The sequence below is a fragment of the Xiphias gladius genome, chromosome 3 (genome assembly GCF_016859285.1).
Source record: "Xiphias gladius isolate SHS-SW01 ecotype Sanya breed wild chromosome 3, ASM1685928v1, whole genome shotgun sequence".
NCBI lineage: Eukaryota > Metazoa > Chordata > Actinopteri > Istiophoriformes > Xiphiidae > Xiphias > Xiphias gladius.
In genome coordinates, this window is record NC_053402.1 from 24,384,630 (window position 1) to 24,407,322 (window position 22,693).

Consider the following 22,693-nt stretch of genomic DNA (forward strand, 5'->3'; position numbering starts at 1 on the left):
CCCTCCATGGATATGCTTCCCCAGACCATCACTGACCCACCACCAAATGGGTCGTGCTGAACGATGTTACAGGCAGCGTAACGTTCTCCACGGCTTCTCCAGACCCTTTCACGTCTGTCTGAACCTGCTCTCATCTTTGAAAGGCACAGGGCGCCAGTGGCGGACCTGCCAATTCTGCTTTTCTATGGCAAATGCCAATCGAGCTCCACGGTGCCAGGCAGTGAGCACAGGGCCCACTAGAGGACATCGGGCCTCAGGCCACCCTCATGAAGTCTGTTTCGGATTGTGTGGTTAGAGACATTCCCACCAGTGGCCTGCTGGAGGACCTTTTGTGGGGCTCTGGCAGTGCTCATCCTGTTCCTCCTTGTCCAGAGGAGCAGATACCGGTCCTGCTGATGGGTTAAGGACCTTCTACGGCCCTGTCCAGCTCTCCTAGAGTAACCGCCTGTCTCCTGGAATCTCCTCCATGCCCTTGAGACGGTGCTGGGAGACATAGCAAACCTTCTGGCAATGGCACGTATGGATGTGCCATCCTGGAGGAGTTGGACCGCCTGTGCAACCTCTGTAGGGTCCAGGTATCGCCTCATGCTACCAGTGGTGACACTGACCCCTGGCCAAATGCAAAACTAGTGAAAAACAGTCAGAAAAGATGAGGAGGGAAAGAATGCCCGTGGCCTCCACCTGGAAAACCCTTCCTGTTTTGCGGGTCGTCTGATTGTTGCCCCTCTAGTGCACCTGAGGTGCCACACCTGCTGAAACTGATTAACAACCCCCTCTGCTACTTAACTGGCCAGATCAATATCCCAGAAGTTTAATTGGCTTGGTGCAATATTCTGATTAAAAAGTGTGCCTTTAATTTTTTTGAGCAGTGTAGAAACGTTTAGTAGTGACACAAAGAGCAGTCCTTTCTCGTTTCACTGATATCAGGAATGATACTTCCGGTTCACAACTTCTTCATCTTTTCATTCAATATACAGGGCCACCGTTGTGACCTAAATAAAGTGGGTGAAATTTAACGCGTTCAGTTAAGGCTCTGGAGAGTAAACACTACCTGTCAGTGTAATGTGCTGGTGCCACCGCGTCGGTCTGCCGCCGGACAGCTGTGTCCAGCCGTCAGCCACTGGACAGCTGTGTCCAGCCGTCAGCCACTGGGGGGGTGTGCGCGCTCTAGTTTGTAGGTGGTCCCGTACTCAGATGGATCCTGTGCGTTGGTCATCTCTCAGCTCTCTACCTTCGCGTCAGCTCTCTGGAGAGAGACGGGGGTACAGGAGGCCGTGAGGGGCCGAGAGCCATGGGTGTCAAAAAAAAGACCCAAAATGTGCCACGGAATCAGAATTAAACCGCGATACGGTTATAAAATCGTGAACAAAAATGTTAACACAACAGAATAATGTCAGAAACAACCGAAATAGCACCTTACAACAACTCGAGAGCTTGTCAAAAACATTAAAACACAATACGGGGATGCGCGGAGAAATGAGCTGTATTCCTGATGTTGTGTTGCCGCTTTACCGGAGCGGTGTGTTGGGGCCCGTGTACGTCTCCGGCGGGTGACAGCAGCGGACGTCCGTCGGCCCACCTGCCAGAAGAACTCTGACACACACAAAGAGAGACAGAGAAACGGACCAGAGAGAAGACACGACGACAACTGATACCCGATGTATTCGTTTATCTTTTACGTTGAACTAGTAGCCTGCTCGAACATCAGCACATTGTTCTGAAATCGATCCATCTAGCTCTAACAGATCATTATCTGAAACCCTGAACGGTCCCACCTTTGAAACACGTTGAACCGAAGCGCCATATTCTATCTTAACGAACAAACTTACATGTTTTTTTCTAGTTTTTTTATTTATCACTTGTTCACTGTGGAAACAGACTCCAGCCACGCCACCCTGCGGTCTGCGGAGGAACTGCAGCGGAGCGCCGTGAACGGGGCACCGCTGTTGGTGCATCTTCATCTTCCTCCTCCTCGGTTCAGTCGTTCCGTTAACGACACACTGATAGAGTTTGATCGACGTTAACGGCTGTTCACCGACCGTACAAATGGCGTCTAACGGTAGGAAACACTGCTAATTTCTGCCCGGTGTGTGGAGGGCGGTGAAGGTTTCAGCTGGTTAGCTAACACTAGAAAATATTTTCACCAAGATGAACCGGTACCGTACCGGCCACTAGCTCGTTACAAGACGCTTGTTAGCGGTCGACGCCGGGGCCGTCTACTCTCAGTTATGAGATAGCTGTTAGTTGTATCTGTTTAAATTATTGCTGCACGGCGTGACGGTATTTTTTTTTTTTTTGAATTATTATTTTCTAGTTAGAATTCATAAAGACCCCATAACATCGTTTGTCCGGCCGGAAGACCACCTAGCCGGATAGATACCACCGATACCACCGACGTTGCTATAAAGGGAGCCATCTACGGTTTATTTATCATTTAGCTTAACGGGCTAGCCAGGTCGCTTGTGCCACTGACCCAGTTTCCGATGGCGGCCCCGCTTCTCGGTGCACACACTGCGGACACGGTTTGGTTTACACGGAGACACGACGACGGCGTCTGCTAAATTGTACATGCCCTTGTTTTTCTGTGTGAAAGAACACTATGCTGAACTCGACACGGCAAACTGCCTCATGTGGCTGCAGGTACCTGTTTTACTTCGGTAATGGCCGACTGACATTTCAGCACGTCACTACAACCAAGTGTCATATAACAAAACCACAAAGAGACAGGATCGGCCCGGCGGCATTTTTGCCTGTTACATCACAACCAACCGTTACGGAAAACCACGTTGCTGTGTTTTGCTTTGGTTTTTTTCAGCTGTTAAAAGCTTTTCTTCATTTCACTACAGTATGGAAGTCAATTTACAGACAGCAGTTGTGTAATCCATCATGCTGACATCCAGTGTGTATTAGTTTTTTGTCAGAATTACATTATTGTAGGGCTACAAATAAAGGGCTACGGATTTGTCTGCGAAGTGAAGAAAAAGTTTGGGAAAAAAATCCCGATCACAACTCTCTTGGGCAGGATTAATCAGTACTTCAGCTAGAAAACCACTCAAACATGCTGCAAGATTGTCAAAAAGGAAGAAAAACTTGGTGTTCACTATGATGGATCACACAACCCAAGCAAGTTTCAACAGTCTGCCGACTGATTCCCATAGCTGCCGGTAATAGTAGTAAAAATACATCTAAAAATGAGTAGCTGTCTTACTCGCATTTGTTTTTAAAATGATCATTCAAATATTTCTATTTTGTTGACAGTTGCCATGCAAATGGAAGCATATCAGAATTGAATCAGCACAATTTGATGAATGCTAATCAAAATCGTAATGTATTAGAATTTATAATTCTGACTCTCGTTTTTGTTTATTTCATAGATTATTCCCAAACATCTGCCCAGGGGTAAGTGACGTAACACTCATCCAATCACAGACCAGATTCTCGACCTTTTGTGTAGGGATTCCACATCCATTTTATTGAAACATATCATACTCTCTATACAATACATCAAGAGCTCTCTTCATTCCCTTAAAACTATCAAGAATAGAAACATATATCATACCAACACTCATCTGTGAACTTCCTGATTTTTTTTTTTTTTTTTTTCGGGTCATGAGTAGTTTTCTTGCTTTTCCTAAAATTGTGAAAAAGTATGAGAAACCAAATAATTAACAGTGAAAAGGAATTGACCTGATTCCTATTATCTTGGGAACCTGCTGAAGGGTGCTTACTCTCAGTGGATAACATTTTGTAAGTGGTCTGTTTATATTTGGTGTGTGAACCTTGTTTTTAACCTCTTGCAGCTATGGATCCTATGGTGGAGGTGGTGGTGGAAGTGGTGGTGCTAACCAGGGCTATGGTCAGTCCTCTGGCCAGAGTTACAGCCAGCAGGGCTACGGGGGCTACAACCAGGGCTCTGACAGTAGCTCTGGCTCCTACAACCAGGGAGGATATGGCAGTTATGGTCAGTCCCAGTCAGGTAGAGGAAGATTCAGTACCTGTCCAAAAGCACACGGTTTTTCAGTCACACATTGTGATGGAGTGATTTAGTTGAATATAATTGCATGTCCTGTCTTCTCTTTTCTCCCAGGAGGATACGGTTCTCCGCCCTCTAACCAGAGTGGTGGAGGTGGTTATAATCATTCCAGTCAGTCCTACAGCTCTGGAGGCTACAGCAGCAGCAACCAGCCCTCCAACACGGGCTACAACCAGCAGTCACCCTTCTCTAGTTACAGCCAGCAGCAGCCTCCTGCTTCATCCTCTGCAGGGTAAGACACCAGCTTCTGCTTCTTTACATTTAAATAACCGAGATTTATCCCCATTTGTCGGTTGCATACTTAAAATCACTTTTAAAGTTCTGTAGATATTCATTGCAAGTGTATTAAAAAAGTTAAAGTCAGGCATGTTGATCTCCTCTGGCATGTTATTTAGTACCTGATTACTATGGTTGCCCCCCAGATGTCGATGATGATGATGATGATTGAATCATAAGTGGAAGCCAAAGTTTATTTCCATTTTTCTATATTTGTAATAAGATTTTACTGCAGTAAAAGCTAGGCAACATTTACATTGACTACATTTTTAATAAATAGGTCATATGTCAAATGTAGAAATCACCATATTAAAAACACTGTTAAATAAACAGCTGTGCAGCAGCTGGACTGTTCACACCAGCTCACAGTTGGGGGTCGTCATAGTACTGAAACATCCTTTCTGATATGTGAGATTTCCAGGTGCACAGTAGTCATAAATGTTGACTGTCAGATGAACCGATGGAAAAAATCGCTTGTGGCAAAAAGAAAAAGTTTGTGAACCACCAGTGTAGGTTTCTCTTCCAGCAAGCTGCAGTGCTATAATGGTGCAGCCCTGGTGGCGGTGTGTTCTCTCAAGTGCTTTTCAGTTTTTTCCAATGGTCCTCTTCTCTTTCAACAGCTATGAAGGCAACTCACAGGCCGCTGGCTATAACCAGCCACCCAGCGGTGGACAGAGCGGTGGTGGTTATGGGAGCAGTGGAGGTCAGAGTGGTGGATATGGTAGCAGCGGGAGCCACCAACAACCATCCCAACATGGAGGAGGTCACTACAACCAGCCTCCGAGCTACAACTCCCCTCCTCCACAGAGCTACAGCCAGCAGAGCCAGTATGGTCAAGGTGGAGGTGAGAAATAGGTTTACATAAAATTTTTATAATTACAGTGTATCTTTTGTTTTTCCTCTAAGTGAAAAGAAGTTTTAATGACTTCTGCAGGGAACATAGATGAACATGAGATAATTATGCAAATTTTACACCTCAGGATAATCCACAGAGCTGTCTGACAACAATTTTCAGAGGGACTACTTCTTCCGTAAAATACTTTTCACACACTGTGGCTTATCCTAAATAGTTGGAAAAAACATCTTGTTGTAGATTTCAGTATTGTTGTTATTTATACAGTTTTCTAGAGTTACTTGGATAGATATAAAACCAAACTAAATAATACGCTAAAGCTATTTGATTTTAAAAATAGTGGTGGCATGCAGAATGTGTGTCACACTCTCAAATAGAAAACTCTGTTGAGGTCAGATCGTCTCAATTTTCTTTCAGGATACGGAGATGACAGCCCTCCAATAAGTGGAGGAGGAGGTGGAGGATACAGTGGTCCTGATGGAGGTTACGGAGGTCAGGATGGCCGCGGTGGCAGGGGCCGTGGGGGTGGATTTGGAGGTCGCGGTGGCGGCGGATATGAGCGTGGTTTTGACCGAGGTGGGCGAGGTGGACCAAGAGGAAGAGGAGGCATGGGGTGAGTGTTAAAAAATCATGCAGTGTCCATATTATCAGTCCCGTCTTTGTAGGTCTCCTGGACTTATGAAAGCACTCTGAACCTGAGTACAGCGATGCATGAAAATGTTATCTCACCTTTGGTTAAATGTGGAACTGTGTAGAGAGATAAAATAAGAGAGAGGGTACTGTTCCACATTTGTAGCTACATGCTAAAGCAATTGAGAGGTGTGTGCTGATGTGGCAAAATTTCCCCTCCCACTTGCATTTGAGGAAAAATAATTCCAGGTACTTCTAAATTGCCACAAAGCATGATATGTTTTCTGTCTGCAGTAATGACTGCACAAATCTTTGTATGTTTTCAGAGTGGTATGCCATATATGCACCCTTCTAAGGTGAAGGCATACATGCATATTAAAAGTTTACCTGTGTTCCCAGCACCTTCCTGAGTTAAACTGCAGACAGATACAGTTTGTGCTGCAACTCTGGTATGACATAAAATCAGTTCAGATCCATTACCAAATAAAACCAGGGCAAGAATCAATATTGATCCCAATACTTATTATTAAAACATGCTACTGAACTGTGACAGAGGGAGAAGCAATGTGTCATGATTTATAAGGTAAATGCATCATCAATTCATTATTACTGAATACATTTTTATTAGCACTTATTGATTTGGTAAACATCAGGCATTTCTGTTTACTCCGCTAATCAATCCCATGCATTTTAAAACACAATAGAATTTTTAAATGATAGATATGTTAATTGTGTGAATTATCTGAACTAATGTGATTGCTGCACGCATGCACACAAAAGCAGCAGATAAACAGAGAGTGCGTTCACTTAGAGTGTTCATGTGTCCAGAACATGATCTAAGGTGAGATAGATCCATTTCTGTGATATCAATATTCAAAACTCCAAACTGTGCTTACTTTTGGTAGTATGGTGTTTATCCGCCCACCCTAAGTTCTGACACAAATCCATCATTGCCTTGATGCTGAGGCTGGGCGATGTGGTAGAACTCAATATCACAATATCAATAAGATTATTTTTCTTATATTAATATATACAGTGTAATGATTTGGTGTAAAACTCTGTTTTTTTTAAAAAAAAAAAAAAAAAAAAAAAAAAGGTTTTTCATGCAATAAACTGTGCTTCACTGTTGTGAAATGCATGAAAAAACTAATTTTGACAAACTTTAATTACGGTTTGCTTGGGCTTGTAAGTTTAAACCACCGAAAGTTGATTTACAGTCATTTGAATTATTGCCCACCCTACTTAAAATAAACAACTGTGATGTGTTGAATCAGAAAACATGAAATGCCCAGAGCTCACAAAAGGACATTGTATTTGTTCAAAACACTGTTGCCTGTGTCCAAACACAACATAAAGGTAATGTTTCAAATGATGAGTAAACAGGGTACAGTTCAGAGTTGACATCATATCATATACAGGGGTTTGGAGTTTCCTGTGTTGGGCTCGTCAAGTTAAGGTCCTTGTGCCTGAATGCTGGTCAAAAACCAACAAAGTCGACATTATGATTATTACCACCAAAAGCAAGAAGATGCAATATTAACTCATAAGAATCATTGAAAAGATGGACCCTTGAATGAAAGTGCTACAACATGAACCAGGATAAATCAGCTGGACTGGCTGAGTGTCTAACTTTAAGTTTAAGATTTAAGTTTGCCTCTATCTCTCTTTCTGTTTGAAATCTTAGAAATGACAGATTCATTAGGAAACATTACCTCTTCCTCACTGTCAGTTATTTGAGGAAATGCCCTTGTTTCAGTGATTCTTTACATACAACAGCCTGAGAGGAGGTGGGATTGAATGATGGGAAAAACCAAATGCAACCATAAACAGGTTCACTACATGCGCTTGTAAGATTCATTTTTAAACGTGAACAGCACAAATACAAAACATTTAATAGCAAATATCTACACTACCAGATCAGTGTCTCAGTGTAAAAGTTCTACTAAAAAAATACCAACTAGCAAACCCTATTTAAAGTGAAATGCAACATTGATGGGTTTTCATGGTGATTTGGCTGTACACGGTGCATGGTGATGTGTCTGCTGTTACCTCTACGGCAAGTCTGTATTACAATACGTGGGTTAAAATCTTTGTCCTGTTAGTGGTCTTTTTGCCTTTTTTACATTACTATAAACAAAACAAAAAAAACTTATGTACAACAGACTCTCCACAGCCAGCGATGATCCAGACCAAAATGAGTTGGATTCTCTCTTGTGCTCGACCACAAAATTTCAGGTCCCAAACTTTAATTCTGTCATTTTTACAGAAATTGTTGCATGATCGCACTCAGACTCAGCATTGCATGAAAGCCGGATTACAAACAACAACAATACTTGGATACTAAATTTAATGTATTTTTAAATCTGCACTTTTTGCTGAGAGGAAGTCCTGTTAAACTAAACATACAGCATCGAACACAGGTTGAGTATAGATTTGTGGTGACTGTTTGTGTGTAGCTCAGAAATGCAATGCCTGAGAGTTAATTGCAACACAGTGTTGCATTCACAAGCTAATTTCCGGTTAGAGATATAATTTGTCCAAAATGATAATCCTTTAAGTAAACATACAGACTTTAATTCAAATTTTATTTCTGTAAAAACTTAAAGATATAAATGAAAAAATACTGAGAAAAAGCTTATGGGCTTGGGCATACCCATATAAACCCAAAAAATTATACAGTACAGAGCAGAGACAAATCACAGAACAAAGATTTTACAACAAGAACGTAATCATTGAATGAGTGAGGCTATGAAGCAGAAACTGGTATGGTAAGTTGATGTTTTTGTTTTTCTTATAGAGGTTGCACAGTATTTCATTTACTTCGTCGTAACCCCATAATGTTGGTCATGAACTCCTAGACAAATTAGTTTGCCATTTCATTGTATGTTTTCTCATCCATTGTGGACTATATTTAGAACTCTTTCCCCATTACAATATTTGGAACTCAGTCCCAATCGCAGCATCCTTAAATTAGGCAGGTAACACTCTGCACTGATCAGCTGATATCCTCTTGTGTTGGTCAACAAAGGCATGATGAGGGATCTTGTTTTAAGATTTGAGAATGGAGGAACGTGTAAATGTGAGTAAAAAAAAAGCTACTGGTGCTTGTGGCGCACCTGTGGTTTTTATGCCAGACATGATATCCTGGTTTAATGAAGTGTATATGCCATTTAGAAAAGGCACAAACTGAGCAAGTGTTGGAATGTAAACTAAAGGCAGAGGCTTAACTCTAAGAAAGACAAATTTGCCCAACACTGGAACACAACATACACAGCAGCACAACTAGTTATTTGAAATATTAGAGTTTTGCACTATGCATTGAAGGTTTGGTGTTTTTAATACATTTCTGATAAATAAATAAATCTGCTAGCTTGGCCAGTAAACCTCTCAACACTGTAAAGTTCAATGCCAATATATTGTTTTTTTCCTCTTCACAAGTGTATTTTTGTCTGCAATAACTTGCCTAAATGTGTTTCCATGGCAAGCAAACCTTGGCCATGACCCTGCCCGCACACTAACATGCCACAAGACATTGCCATCACCTGCCTTTCTCACCTGTTACCACCTCCTTCCCAACCAGCCCTGACGGATAACTGTGTCATACTCTGCCTTAATCAATCTTTGAATCTTCTCCTAGGCTTTTACCTTCTCTCCAGGCTGGCTTTCTACTCTTAAGCCAACATTTGGGAAATTGCAAAATGGGGGAAGTCTACAGACAGTTAATAGTCTTCTTGTAGTTGGAGGAAAGAAAAATGAAAAATGCTAATAATTCGAGTGATCACGATAAAAGCCTCAAAGAACACCTGTTTTGGGATTTGCTGCATTTTTTTTTAAAGAGTAAAAGTTGTCAGAGCTAAAAGAAAAGAAAAAAAATACCCAACAGCAATCCAGGGATCAAAGGTGTTAATGTTTGGGTTAGTTAATTGACACAAAAAATCAAGTTGTATGATGAAATAAAATGGGAACATACAAGTTACTGAAAGACTTGATAGAAATTTTGGTTAAAAAATTGCAAATTTCAGTTGCTTTTGAACAAATAAAGACAAGGTCTTTAAACTGGCCTCTTGTCCTCGAGGTATATTCAGCAGACTGAACAAGATTAAGTAGGGGTTCATAAGGACAAGTGCCAAACCAAGAGGGGTGGGTTTAATGAAGAGACTGAGAGTGAAGGTTACCCACAACCCAATGAGAGAAATCGCTGTCAGCACCAGCCTTCAATGCGTGTCGTTTCTCTCTTCCTCTTCATCAGAATGGGCGATCGTGGAGGATTCAATAAGTTTGGTGGTAAGTGGAAAAAAACAAAAAAAAACAAAAAAACACTTGAGTAAAAAGATTTGTTGAGTTTGAAGAGCCGAAGCTAAAGGGAGGGGAATTGGAAATCATACTTAAAGGATAAAGTGGGTAGAAAAGGTTATGGTAATTTAAGTGTGTGGTTTTTGAAGAAACCCAAGTACTTGGTCAACGAAAATTACACTTTACTTTTACACCGATTTTAACTGATTATTGTAGGAGGAAAACAGTGTGTAAACACATGCAGAGGAAAAACGCTTATTCATGCTGTTGACAAAACATAAATATGCCAGCGGAGGCTGAACTTAATCTCAGGACTTTCATTTTGTTTTTTTAATTTCTCAATATGCTAAACAAGGTATAGTGTTATAATCTTTTTCATGGCACGGCCTTACAGGTAAGCCTCAGTGTGAGCTTTCTGAATGGCTAAAAGCCTGAGGTACTGCAAGTGTTCTCTTACTCAGCAGAGGGAGTTGTATGATAACCTTACAACTGTAGCTCATCTGTACTCTATCTTGCATCTTTGGTATTGGAATTTTATGGTGTTTGAATTTTAGTAGGTGGGTGTTCAGAGCTTTGGTCCGGTCTTTTATGAGTCATAAAACCTGAGGTGCTCGATGGGGTGCTGCGTCAATCAACAAAATAAATGAGATAAAAAAAAGTATTAGCAGCTTGGGCCGTACAACTACAACCTGGAGAAATGCCCTGTTTTTCAGATTTTGCAAACATTATGCAAGTTGTGTGTCATGAGAAATTGACAACAATGCCCAGTCCAAGAATGGCTGTAAAACTTGTAGAAGGAAGTTTGGGTCCTCCTTTTCACAGTTCAGTGTTGGATGGTAAAAACTGGTTTAATTGCACACCTGTGGAATGTTATCAAGTGCCAGTAACTTGATAGGGTACTCAGTGTACTGTAAATGGAAAGAAAGTTTGTCAACAACATGGTGGTCCATTTGGAGCAATAGACCAATTGTTGTCAAAGCATTATCACATAACAGTCTGTTGCATGGGTAAACCAAATCCAAGGGTCGTCAATCTCACATTTGCTTTAATTTGAATAAGTATATGTTATAGGTTTACTTTTTGAAGGTGTATGTTAGCGATTGAAAGTGTAATCTCAAATCTCTTTAGGGGACAGAGAGATACTTGGTATTTACATTGACATTCAGTTTGAAGTTGCTTTTATTATATATAGTATGCATTTTTTAATCAAGATTATAAACCAGCAGAGTGGATGTAAGTACACTAGTGGTGTCAGTGACATTAGGATGCACAGAGAAATTTTTAATACTTCACCTGATCTTACCTTAATGAATAACGTGATTATTACAGAACAGTAATACTCTAGAACAAAACACTGAAATAATAACATATTGTCTATGAGGGAAAACACACTTTACTTATTTACATAAACACTTTCTTTATGTTTATGTGCCATTGTAAGGAAAACTCAACAGATGTATAGATCGACTGTCGATACGAAAATAATTGTCGTTTAAAAGTCTTAACATTGTAAAAGTCTGTGCAAATTAGTAAGAGGACAGCTTGTTTAATTCGTTAGCTCTGAATAAACAGTGTGTGTATTGAATGGCAGGTACGTTTGTCATACATAAAAGGCATTTACCAATCACTCAGTCCCAAGTGAAACTAAGATTTGAAATCTGGGGGCATTCAACTAAGCTAAAATGTAGAGTTTTAGTATTGACACCAACCTGTACACATTAGCGATAGTGACATGGCACTGTCATGGAAAAGGTGAAAAGTCTTTCCTTAGAAAAAGCTGCTTGTTAACAAGAATTAGTCATCTAACAGTTGTGCCAAGATTAGTGCTGTGTAGTAATTTCCCTGAGTGAGATTCTTCCACGTAAGAAGAATCATCGGTTCTGTGTTGCTGTGAAAAAGATTTCACCTGGTTTCACTGTCACTTTTTGCCAGATTTATTACTGTACTCAAATGTACTGTAAGTGGTTCAAATGTTGTGTTGCAACGGTTGTAGCACTGGCTTCTGATAACAGCGCAAAGTTTGTCTTAAGGCAAGAAGATATTATCTAGTTCCAAAAGCTCTGGTAAATCAAGCTGCCACTGAAGCACCATGCAGTCCATCTTCAAAAAGGTGACAGGACTTAACACCAGAACTTTCAAAGTGTTTCCATTAACCTCTGAAAACTTAAACATTGGAAGTTGGGTGGGTGAGTGGGTAAAGTACATGTAACTGTACTAAATTACAACATGCTTTGAAATCTGTCAAATTCTCAGAATGACAAACATGTTGTTCTTGTTCTCAAGACGTATGTTGGGACAATTTCCAAGTCTCTTTGTTAAGCTGTTGTAAAATTAAAGTAGACAAAAGAATGATTGAATGGCATGGATTAATGTGTCAGTTGAAGGTATACATACTCAAAGAAGGGATTGTGTTTCAATGTGTGGCACTTATTTCTAAGAGTTGTTCAAGTTTGTGTTAAAGGAAATGATTTATAGTATATCAAGAAATGAATCAACACAAATGCATTGACTTGTGGACTGTTTTAAAAAATCAAATTCAAGAACCCAACCTGAGTGGCTCTCCATGAAGTGTCAGACTTATTTGTTTGAGCAAAAAACCTACTGAAACCAATGAAATTGAATGCTGTGAGAAGTATGGTGGTTATTCCGAGGCACAAAATGAACTTGAGGGCAGTATCTCAATAATGTGGACAATCTTGTTTCGTACGCTTTTCCGTTGGAATTGAAAAAGATAATAACAGCTACTTTTTGTCCTCTGCGTACAGCTCTTAAGTGTGGTAATATAATGAAACGGTTGAAAGACAGGATGGTAAAATGTGCTTTTTGTGACAAGTATACAGGCTGTCCAGGTAAGCCCTTTAGATCATATCTACACAGGCAGAGTGGCTACTAGCGAAATGCTGTTACCGTTTTGGTGGGAACAAGGTGGGAATGAAAGGAATTTACAGTTTGTATGATTGGTTTTTATGTGTGGATCAACAAATGTTCTTTACCAAAACTGATATCTGTTTTTTTTTTTTGTCCTCAAGGACCAAGAGACCCAGGTCATGGACATGGAGGACCTGGCTTCAGTAAGTTTTGTATTATCATTGATAATTTCTTCCTCCTAGCAACAAAACCTAACACTCCGCCTACACCGGGCATTTTTCAACCATTCACAAAGATGCTTTAAATCGCTGTGAATGTTGCTCTCTGGACATCTCTTCATATTTTTTCCAACAGTGCAAGACCAGGATAACTCTGACAATAACACCATCTTCGTACAAGGCCTGGGAGACGACTACACTGTAGAATCAGTGGCAGACTTTTTTAAGCAGATTGGGATCATTAAGGTAGCTCTCCATTGCTACATGTTTATGGTCATCAGTCATTGATCACTGCTTGGATTTAAATGGTTTATAAATGTATAGATTTATTCACTTATGTAATAAATTTATAGTATGAAAAACTTTAATAGAGTAAGGGCAGAATATGCTAAGAAATCTTGGCTCTGGGAAATATGTGGATTTTTTTAAAGATGAATTTGCATTTCAGAATTTGACAGTTTATCAGTGACTGATGTTGAATTTAAACAAATGTGACATTCAAAGTTGGACTGATTGAAGAAAAAAAAAACAAACAATAAATTTCCGTGGCAGCACAATATATTTCAAAATCAGGTCTTCAAATTCAGATTGAAACACTACATACAGGGACGTGGGAAAAAACCCAATGAGTACAAATTCAACAATGGCTGAAATGGAGGCTGATCAATAAGTGGAATTTGTACTTGTTTGTTTTTCATAGGTGCCCGGATATTGTGTCTCAGAAAGCTCGAAGCTGATCAAATTGTTCTTCAAAAATTGACCTACAATTTCAACTTTTGAAATATAAATTAAAATCTGATCAAATTCTTTGCTTCTCGGCACAAATATTTGCCCATATATGACACCTTTTTGCAACTGAGTCATCCGTTTTTGTGTCTCTTAATTGTCCCTGTTTCTTCCCTCTTTCCATACTCATAGGTCAACAAGAAAACAGGCCTGCCCATGATCAATCTGTACACGGACAGAGAGACAGGAAAGCTGAAAGGGGAGGCCACAGTTTCCTTTGATGACCCCCCTTCAGCTAAGGCCGCCATCGACTGGTTTGATGGTACGTTGTTTATGTGTCTGTCAGGGCTCCCCCAAATTTGGCGTTAGCTCCATGACCTTTTTAAAAAGTCAGGCTGGTATCATTTATATTTTAACATTTTATAATTAATCTGACATGAATTCAAGCTGGCCTCAGCTGGTGTGCTCTTCAAAGGAAATAAATACAAATGCTTAAGAGTCACATTTAAGTTTGTCTTGTGTAAAATTCTGTTCTTGTTCTCATTTCTCAGTTTAATCCATTTTGCAATTTAAAGCACACTTATTTTCTTAGCTCAGCTCAGCTCCTTATGAACCTATCTTTCCTCACCAGGTAAGGACTTCAATGGAAATCCCATCAAGGTGTCCTTTGCCACCCGCAGAGCTGACTTTGGAGGCCGAGGTGGCATGAGGGGAGGTCGCGGACGAGGAGGTGAGCCTGTTTTCTAAACTTAAACTTTGTTTTTGAAGGTTCGCATTTTGTAATGGCGGTATGAGATGTTATTTAGAAGTCCTATCCAATCTGAGAACAATTTAGTTTAGAAGTTCATTCTTGACTTTGGAAACAGCTGCTGGCACCATCACCACAAGGTCCATTATGTAGCTGCTCAGTAGCTTTTCATCATATCACACAATCTTACTCAGTGGATGAAATTTGCCCGGTTGTCATGGACTTGTAGATTTCACAGTTCTGTTACTCTAAGCACTTTAAGAACTTTTCATCCATGTTTGCTTAAAAGTTAAGAATCAAAGTGCATTCTTGACCTTTGAAACAGCAGTTGTCAAAATAGTCTCACCACAAGGTCCATTTTGTATCTGAACGTTCAGGTTTCATGCTGTCGTAAAAAAATATTCTCTTATTGCTATTTGTACATTTGCAATATCATCCTGTTTGCAGTCACAAGTCTCTCTTATAATCACATGAAGAGGTTATTTTATAGCTGAAAGTATGAGGGCTAAAGAAGCAGTCACAATAAATTCAACTTTACTCATTAAATGTAAACAGCTGTGAGAGACATCTTCGTAATACCAGGTAAGGCATCACCAGTCCTATCTGTCGCTGACAGGAGATCTAACTGGGTTGTTTTTTTTGCTTTGTGAAGGGCCGATGGGCCATGGCGGATTTGGTGGGGGTCGAGGTGGAGGTTTTCCAGGAGGCAATGGTGGCAGTGGAGGAGGTGGAGGAGGGGGACAGCAGAGAGCTGGAGACTGGAAGTGTTCAAACCCGTGAGTCAGGATATGTTGATTTCACAGTGTGTATCTGTATATAACACTTGCTCAAGGATCTGGATGAAATCTAATTTTTGTTAAATGTCATTTGTAGATTTGCATACACTGTATTATGTGAATGATTCATTATGCAACTTTGTAAAAATACTGTAAGATAATTTTTTTTAATTTTTTTTTTCCCTCCCCTTTGGTATAGTAGAACATATATAGTTAGAAACATAAGTATTCGGACAGATGAAAAAACTCTTCACAACCTCTAGCCAGGTAAAGAACACTCTGAAGGAAGTAGGTGTGTCGTTGTCAAAGTCTACAATCTAAAGACGCCTTCATGAATATAAACACAGAGGGTTTTACCACAAGGTGCAAACCACTGGTAACACTCAGGAACAGAGAGGCCATATTAGACTTTGCCTGAAAACCTCTAAAAAAGCCTGCACAGTTCTTGAACAAGATTCTTTGGACTGATGAAACCAAGATGAACTTGCACCAGAATGATGGGAAGAGAAGAGCATGGAGAAGGAAGTGTTATGGCCTGGGCATGTATGGCTGCCAACTTGTGTTTATTGATGATGTGAATGACAATAGAAGGAGCAGGATGAACTCTGAAGTGTATAGTTCTATACTTTCTGCTCAGATTCAGCCAAATACTGCAAAACCGATTAGGACGGCGCTTCACAGTAAGGATGGGTAATGACCCGAAACATACTGCGAAAGCAACACACGAGCTTCTCAAGGGAAAGTAAAGGAATATTCTTCAATGGTCAAGTCAGTCACCTGACATCAACCCCACCGAGCATGCTTTTCACTTCCTGAAGACAAAACTGAGGGCAGAAAGACCCACAGACAAGCAGCAACTGAAGGCGGCTGCAGTAAAGGCCTGGAAAAGCATCTCAAGGGAGGAAACGCAGCATTTGGTGATGTCCATGGGTTCAAGACTTCAGGCGGTCATTGCAGACAAAACATAATGATTCATTTTTACACAGTTGATGCACAATATCTTCCTGTAAATCCTACTGATTCTTGTAGTTTAGGTGCCCTAAAAGACTGCACCGAACATATAAAGAGCTGGATGTCTTGCAACCTCCTCCAGCTTAATAAGGCTAAGACTCAGATAATTATATTTGCCCCACGCAGCCTGACAGTCGAAATTAATCATCAATCAAGCTTGACTTCATGCCCACAAACTTGAGGCCATCTGGCAGAAATTTGAGAGCACTCTTATTCAAATCTGCCCTTTAAAAACAAGTACAGGAGGTTATTCAGCCTTGTTTTTATAGGTTGAGGAACATCTCTAAAAATCAAACCTGGAGAAAGCTATTCACGCCTTTGTTTCATTCCATCGGGATTACTGTAACTATCTGCATTTGTTGTTCACTACTGGCACAGCAGCTTCTTTCATTTCTTTTAAATGTCAGCTAAATAGGCACATTTTTAAACTGGCTTTCAACTGATCTGTATGGTTTTATCCCTCCCAGAAAATATTATATCATTTTATTTATTGTTTTATGTCTTTTATCCGTTTTTACTTTTACTGTATAATCTTATTACTCTCTCTCTTGTCTTTATTGTCTTTAAGCAATAAGGAAGTGTAACACAAACTTGAGAGAGAGTTGCTATCATTATTATTATCATCATTATTATTATTATTAATTTACTTTTGTGGTTATTTATTGATTACCGTCCTTTCTGCATATTTCTCTTCAGCAACTGCGGCAACCTGAACTTCTCATGGCGTAATGAGTGTAACCAGTGCAAGGCTCCTAAACCGGAGGATGCTGGTGGGATGCCCCCCATGGAAAGAGGTTAGACCTATCCAGTGTTTGTATCTTATACCACTTGACATGGACAGTCTGATCAATCCTCAGTGTGTACAGAATACCCCAGAGTCAATCGTAGTAAAGTGACACTTCCTCTGCGGCTTAGAAATTGTCACCAAATCGCTTGTTCTACCGCCAGGAGGTTACGGAGGAGAGCGCAGAGGGGGGTTTGATCGAGGCGGCTTCAGGGGCCGAGGCGGCGACCGCGGGGGCTTCAGAGGGGGCCGAGGAGGCGACCGGGGAGGATATGGCCCTGGCAAGATAGACACAAGGTCAGATTCACTCAATGAAAAATCATCTTTGTGTCAAGATTTGAAATTAAATTTGGTTAAAAACAAGTTTTTAAACATCAAGGGTATAATAGTCAGACCCTTTCCAGCTCTGGGAACAGTCATTTGGCCAGAGGCATAAAACTCAAGTGCACATGCCTAATTTCCACATCCACAGTGCTTACATTTCAATACTTTTATTATCCTGGTTTATTTTCTGTGAACATCAAATTTGAATCTGTTTGAAATTACATAATAAAAGGAGGAAGCGTGCAAAATTTGAAGCGGTCCAAATACTTTCTAAAGCCAGTTAACAGTCTTTTGGGCACCATTTTAATATAAATATTCAATTGAAATACTCCATTTGCCAGAACCTTTAAAAACCTGCTGCATGTGGAAATAAAATCATCGACATGCTGTTAAAACAAGGATTATATGTCAGCTTGACATCTAAAAACCTCTGCACAGATTGTAGCGGTTTAAAATGTTCCTTCCAGCTCGGCTGTGGATTATGTTGAGTTTCAAAACATCAACTGTGAGCTGGAAACTTAAGGATTTGAGGGGCATTGACAAAATCTTGGTGTGTATCTTTGACTCACAGACCTCGGGGTATTTTCACCAAAAAATGACTAAAAGCTTGTTGACAGGGTTGGTTTTGTCTGACAAGAAGTCTTTCCATGCAACGTGTGAATGCGGGCTTTCACTTAAGGAGTATTTTTGCATTATGATACTGTCACATAAGTGAAGGTTTGGTGGATACCTGAATGTTCCGTACATCAGCTCATCATTTGTCTAAAACCTTTACTGTTCAAACACGCACACCTGTACATCCTCTGGACGTTTTTCATTGGTTCGATGCTGATGAAGTAAGTGTGTGTTTGTTGTTATTTCCAGGGGTGACCGCAGACAGGAGCGACGGGGCCGTCCCTACTAAATCAACATTCAAAGACGAACTCTTCTCCCCCCACCTCAGCACAAAGAACAGTGTGTGTGTGTGTGTGTACCCCTGTCCATACTGGGCCCAGCCCTCACCTTTCCCTTTTTATATAACTCTGTTAACTTCGATCCTCCTGATTCAGTCTGTAGAAAAAAGTGACCGTCCCTGTTTTTTGTGCTTGCTCTTGTTCATGTCGCTCATTTTCTTCACATCCATCCACACTCCTTTCTTCTGCTCAGTGGGGCCTCATTTAGAAAAACAAACTCAGGATCAAATTCCATCTCAATTTTCTTTTTTTCTTTTTTTTACTACCAGAGCCTGATTTTTATCACTTTGGCCATCAGTTCAGTTGATTACTAAAACAGTTTACTCACCAGCACCAACAGTGGCAACAGTCAGAAACAGTCCAGCTTAACTATATCATCTAAATCCCTTATTACCTCTGCAGGGAGGAGTCCACCAGTGTTGAATGAAATTCCATGGAAAATTCAGCTTTTTGTTGTGAATTCAGTAACTTTTCCGAAGGAAATTTTAACATTGTGAGATGGCGAATATGCCAACCTTATTATTATTTTTTTCTCCTGAACAGCTGAGCCTACTTGATGGAAACAAATCAATATTTTGTTGTTTTTCTTATTGACATGTTGAGGGCACGCATCCTTGTTTTCACTTCAAGGTTTAGTAACCAGGGGACTTAAAAACCTGAAGGCTCGTGTTGTTTTCACCATAAGACTTTAGTGTAAAAGTGCGGCTACCATGGTTACTGCATGCTCAGGTGTACGCAGTTAAGTTAGTGAGTCAACTGATATTTTAAGTGACAAATATCGGCCAAAGCTGTGGAATATAAACCCCAGGGAGTCCAAAAAAAAAAAACGCTTTAAGTCAAGAAACGGACTTTTGAAAATATTGGTCATCTTAAATCTCACTGTAGACTAAATACACTTCTGGTGGTTGTGTTGGATCACTGCAGGATAGGAAGCTCTTACACTGCACTTTGTTCACAAACAGAACAACTCAACAACTGAGCAGTTACTGTAGAGTGTGAGACCCAATAGGCCTCATGAAGGAACCACTCAACCAGTGGATTTGTTCTCAATGGCAGGTACGAGTGACTTAATGGAATTTGTTGCATTCACCAGTTTTCTTATACCCAGAATTTAGTGTTTGGTATGAACCAAAGTCATGACTGGTTCAGACCCGTCGATAAGTCATGTGCAAATAGCCTGGTTTTCTTTTAGGTGGAAAAAACATTTGACTTAAAAATCAAAATGTCTTAATCCGAATGAATTTGGAGTGAACACCAGATCATGAAAACTAAAATAAACTTGATGATATGACAAACAGATCATTCATTTTGCTCTAACATTATCACAGTTTACCTAAACAATTTAGTTGTTTATTTGGGACATACTTTGGCATGGCAACTTTTTAAAATATTTTTTTAGTTTTGAGGAAGCCTCAGGGTCTTGACGCAGGTCGCTGTCCAGGGGAACATCCCCTGTTGTAACGCTCGACAATTTAAATCCTTCAGTTCAAAAAGTAAATAAGTAAACGGACCATGTCAATTTCCAAAAGCCCAAGGGGACATCACTTGTTTGGTCTAACGATTCAGAACCCAAAGCTATTCAGTTTAATTTCAAACAAGGAAAAAGTGTTGATTCCCATATTTGAGATACTGAACCCATTACATTTTTGGCATTTTTTGCTCAAAAAATGACTAATGATGAATCGATTGTCAAAATAGTTGCTGGTTCATTTTCTCTCGGCCGACTGATTGATTCATCGACTGATTGATTGCAGCTCTAGAGGCATCACCGACTCTACTCTCTTATCCATCTTCATTACTTTGAAGTCCCCCTGACGGCGTCTCTTCTAAATTATGGACTGCTTTGCTACAGTACAACGTTTCAGCTAACTTCCTGTTAACCTGTTCTTTCTTTCTTTCTGTTACAGTATGGTTCTGCTAAATATGTTCTGTTTTTGTCTGTCATTTTCTGACCACAGGACTTGAAGCTCTGCAGTGTGAAATTCTTATTTTTACTCTTGGGTAGCATTTTTTTCTTGAATGAAACTTGAAACAGATGGAGCAAAACAGATCACCTTACATAGCAATTTGGGGACGTTGATTATGATAATGACCAAATCCCGTGAATGCAGCACCCCCCTCGAGAGCAGATGGAGTTCGTCAAGTTGAAAGGAGCTATTTATGAAAAGTTTGTGCAGTTTATTGAATCCGATGAAACATTCCAAACCTCACAGAGAGATGTCAGACAGGTTTGAGACAAAGATTTGAAAAGGCCGAGAGTCTGATTCATTTCCAAAGAGATTGTGAACAGGTTTGAAAGCAGTATCTGAACTGAAGCAACTCTTTTTTTTTGTGTGTTTTTTTTTACGGTCAGTGATTTCTCGCTAGTTTAACTCACCTGTCGAGAACTCCTTGGACTCGTGCCACCATCCCTTCTGTCAACTTGAACACCAGTTTCATTTGAGATGCCAACACTGATCTAAAAGATAAGATAAAGATTCAATTACACCTTTTACCTTGTTGGTTCTGAATATTTTTACTCAGATCTAAGTACGTCAAAGGAGAAGATTTTATGTTTATGATCAAGTAAAATCCACTTTTGTAAATGAGACCCCATATCTCCGCAGTTGTATTTAAGATGTTTTTGTTGAGGCAGAACTCTTACTCTCGTGTATTTATTATTAATGTGTTGTTTTTGTATTGTGCATGTGCTGGTTTTCAAAAGAAAGTGTGATAAAACCCAACAATGCATCTGTGGTTCTTAATCACTCTGATTAGTTTGTATCTTGCGTAGCTTTCAAACATTTTGTTTGTACAGAAAACTGTTGCTCAATGTGATGGAGTATCAGGTGTGAGGACCGACCGACATGGAAAAAGGAGGCGCGGCAGCTGCGAATAGTTGTTAAGAGCTTGACTGAGTTTGTTTCTCATTGTTCCAGCTTTCCCCTCAGACTGACATGCAATTTATATCCCCTACTTAATACACCAGATGGTTTCTTATGAGCGCAGGTAATTTGAATAGGTTGTTTTTTCTGAGAACTGGGTACTGAGTCTCATTTAACCACTCATAATCCTCAGAAATGTCAACCATCTTCAGTGCTATGTATATGGCTGTGAAACACCTTATTGTCACCTTTTTGAGGGTGATCTCATTGTGGCGCTGGCAGTTTCGTTCTTGGAATTTTCTGGCTTTCCTGAGGCATTTACCTTTTGATAAACTTGTTCATTTGCCTGCCACTCCTGCTCAAACTTGGCACACTGTCCAAGTTGGTAGACAGTCTACACTGTACGTAGAAAAGGAAAAAGGAACTTTGTGCCAAAATCGTAGCCCCATAGCACCTCAGACTACTGCTGTGTTTCCTCCAGCTTTTACAAATAAAACTTTTATATTATGCAAGTATGTTGAAAAACTGCAGTCCTACTTTTCAGCACATTTTTATCAGATCTTGTTGATCCATTTGAAAAAGTTCATTAGGTGTCATTTCTGGCAGGTAGAGAAAATGAGTGGGTAAAGCTGTTTCCCTGATAGAGAACATGTCCTAAATCCGCTTTAGTTAAAGGGTCAACTTTAGAAGGTGTTGAATTCTGGCACTTAACACTTTACCTGACTAAATCTACCTGCTGTCATTGGGTTTTCCGTACGTTTATCAGAAAAATTTCCCCCCTCGGAGCCTCCCCATTATGTTCTATTGCTGAATATGAGTAAAAGAAGAAAAAAAATGCATTCTGAGGCACATCAGGGATTCAGGTGAGCGCAAAACCACCTGACAGTCATGAAAAATTATCTCTTTTTTAGTATCTATAAGACTAAATTAGTAGTCTTTTGGATAATGTTAGATTATATGTTTTCATGTAAATTAGCAGAGGTATTTGTTTACAAGGCTTTTTTATTGAAGAGCTATGACTGATACTTTGGATATGAAAATGGCATCTGTTTTTTGTAAAGTAAATAAAACCAGAAAATCGGTTTTACAGTCAGTAATTTCTGTGTAACTTTAGTCACCTGTCAAGAATTCATTAATTCATTAATTGGAACATTTCTCTCGGAAGATTCACTAACACCTTTCAGTTTTTGGTTCTCAGTATTTTTCCCAAACCTAAGGACGCTTTGGGGAAAAAAGTTCCAGCCGAGTTGTAATGAACTGATGTAATGTCTTCATCATACTAATTAGAGGAGAGCAGAGGTCGATTCATTGGCATATAACCTAACTTTTCATGAGG

General features: G+C 40.0%; 1 protein-coding gene across 3 annotated transcripts; it reads left to right on the top strand.

Annotated features, from left to right (window-relative positions):
• Nucleotides 1-1,947: 1,947 nt before the first annotated feature.
• fus (FUS RNA binding protein) lies at nucleotides 1,948-22,630 on the top strand. 3 transcript variants are annotated; one of them, XM_040157987.1, is made up of 15 exons: nucleotides 1,948-2,059; nucleotides 3,375-3,399; nucleotides 3,801-3,976; nucleotides 4,088-4,265; nucleotides 4,930-5,153; nucleotides 5,580-5,775; nucleotides 10,042-10,076; nucleotides 13,115-13,156; nucleotides 13,308-13,417; nucleotides 14,090-14,219; nucleotides 14,529-14,627; nucleotides 15,298-15,421; nucleotides 17,129-17,226; nucleotides 17,381-17,513; nucleotides 18,405-22,630. In XM_040157987.1, the coding sequence occupies exons 1-15, from the start codon at nucleotides 2,047-2,049 to the stop codon at nucleotides 18,442-18,444; spliced, it is 1,623 nt and encodes a 540-aa protein (XP_040013921.1). In that variant the 5' UTR covers nucleotides 1,948-2,046; the 3' UTR covers nucleotides 18,445-22,630. The 3 variants fall into 3 exon arrangements, with proteins under 3 accessions (XP_040013921.1, XP_040013914.1, XP_040013930.1); XM_040157980.1 differs by lacking the exon at nucleotides 1,948-2,059 and adding an exon at nucleotides 2,537-2,657; XM_040157996.1 differs by lacking the exon at nucleotides 1,948-2,059 and adding an exon at nucleotides 2,700-2,899.
• The last annotated feature ends 63 nt before the right edge of the window (nucleotides 22,631-22,693 follow it).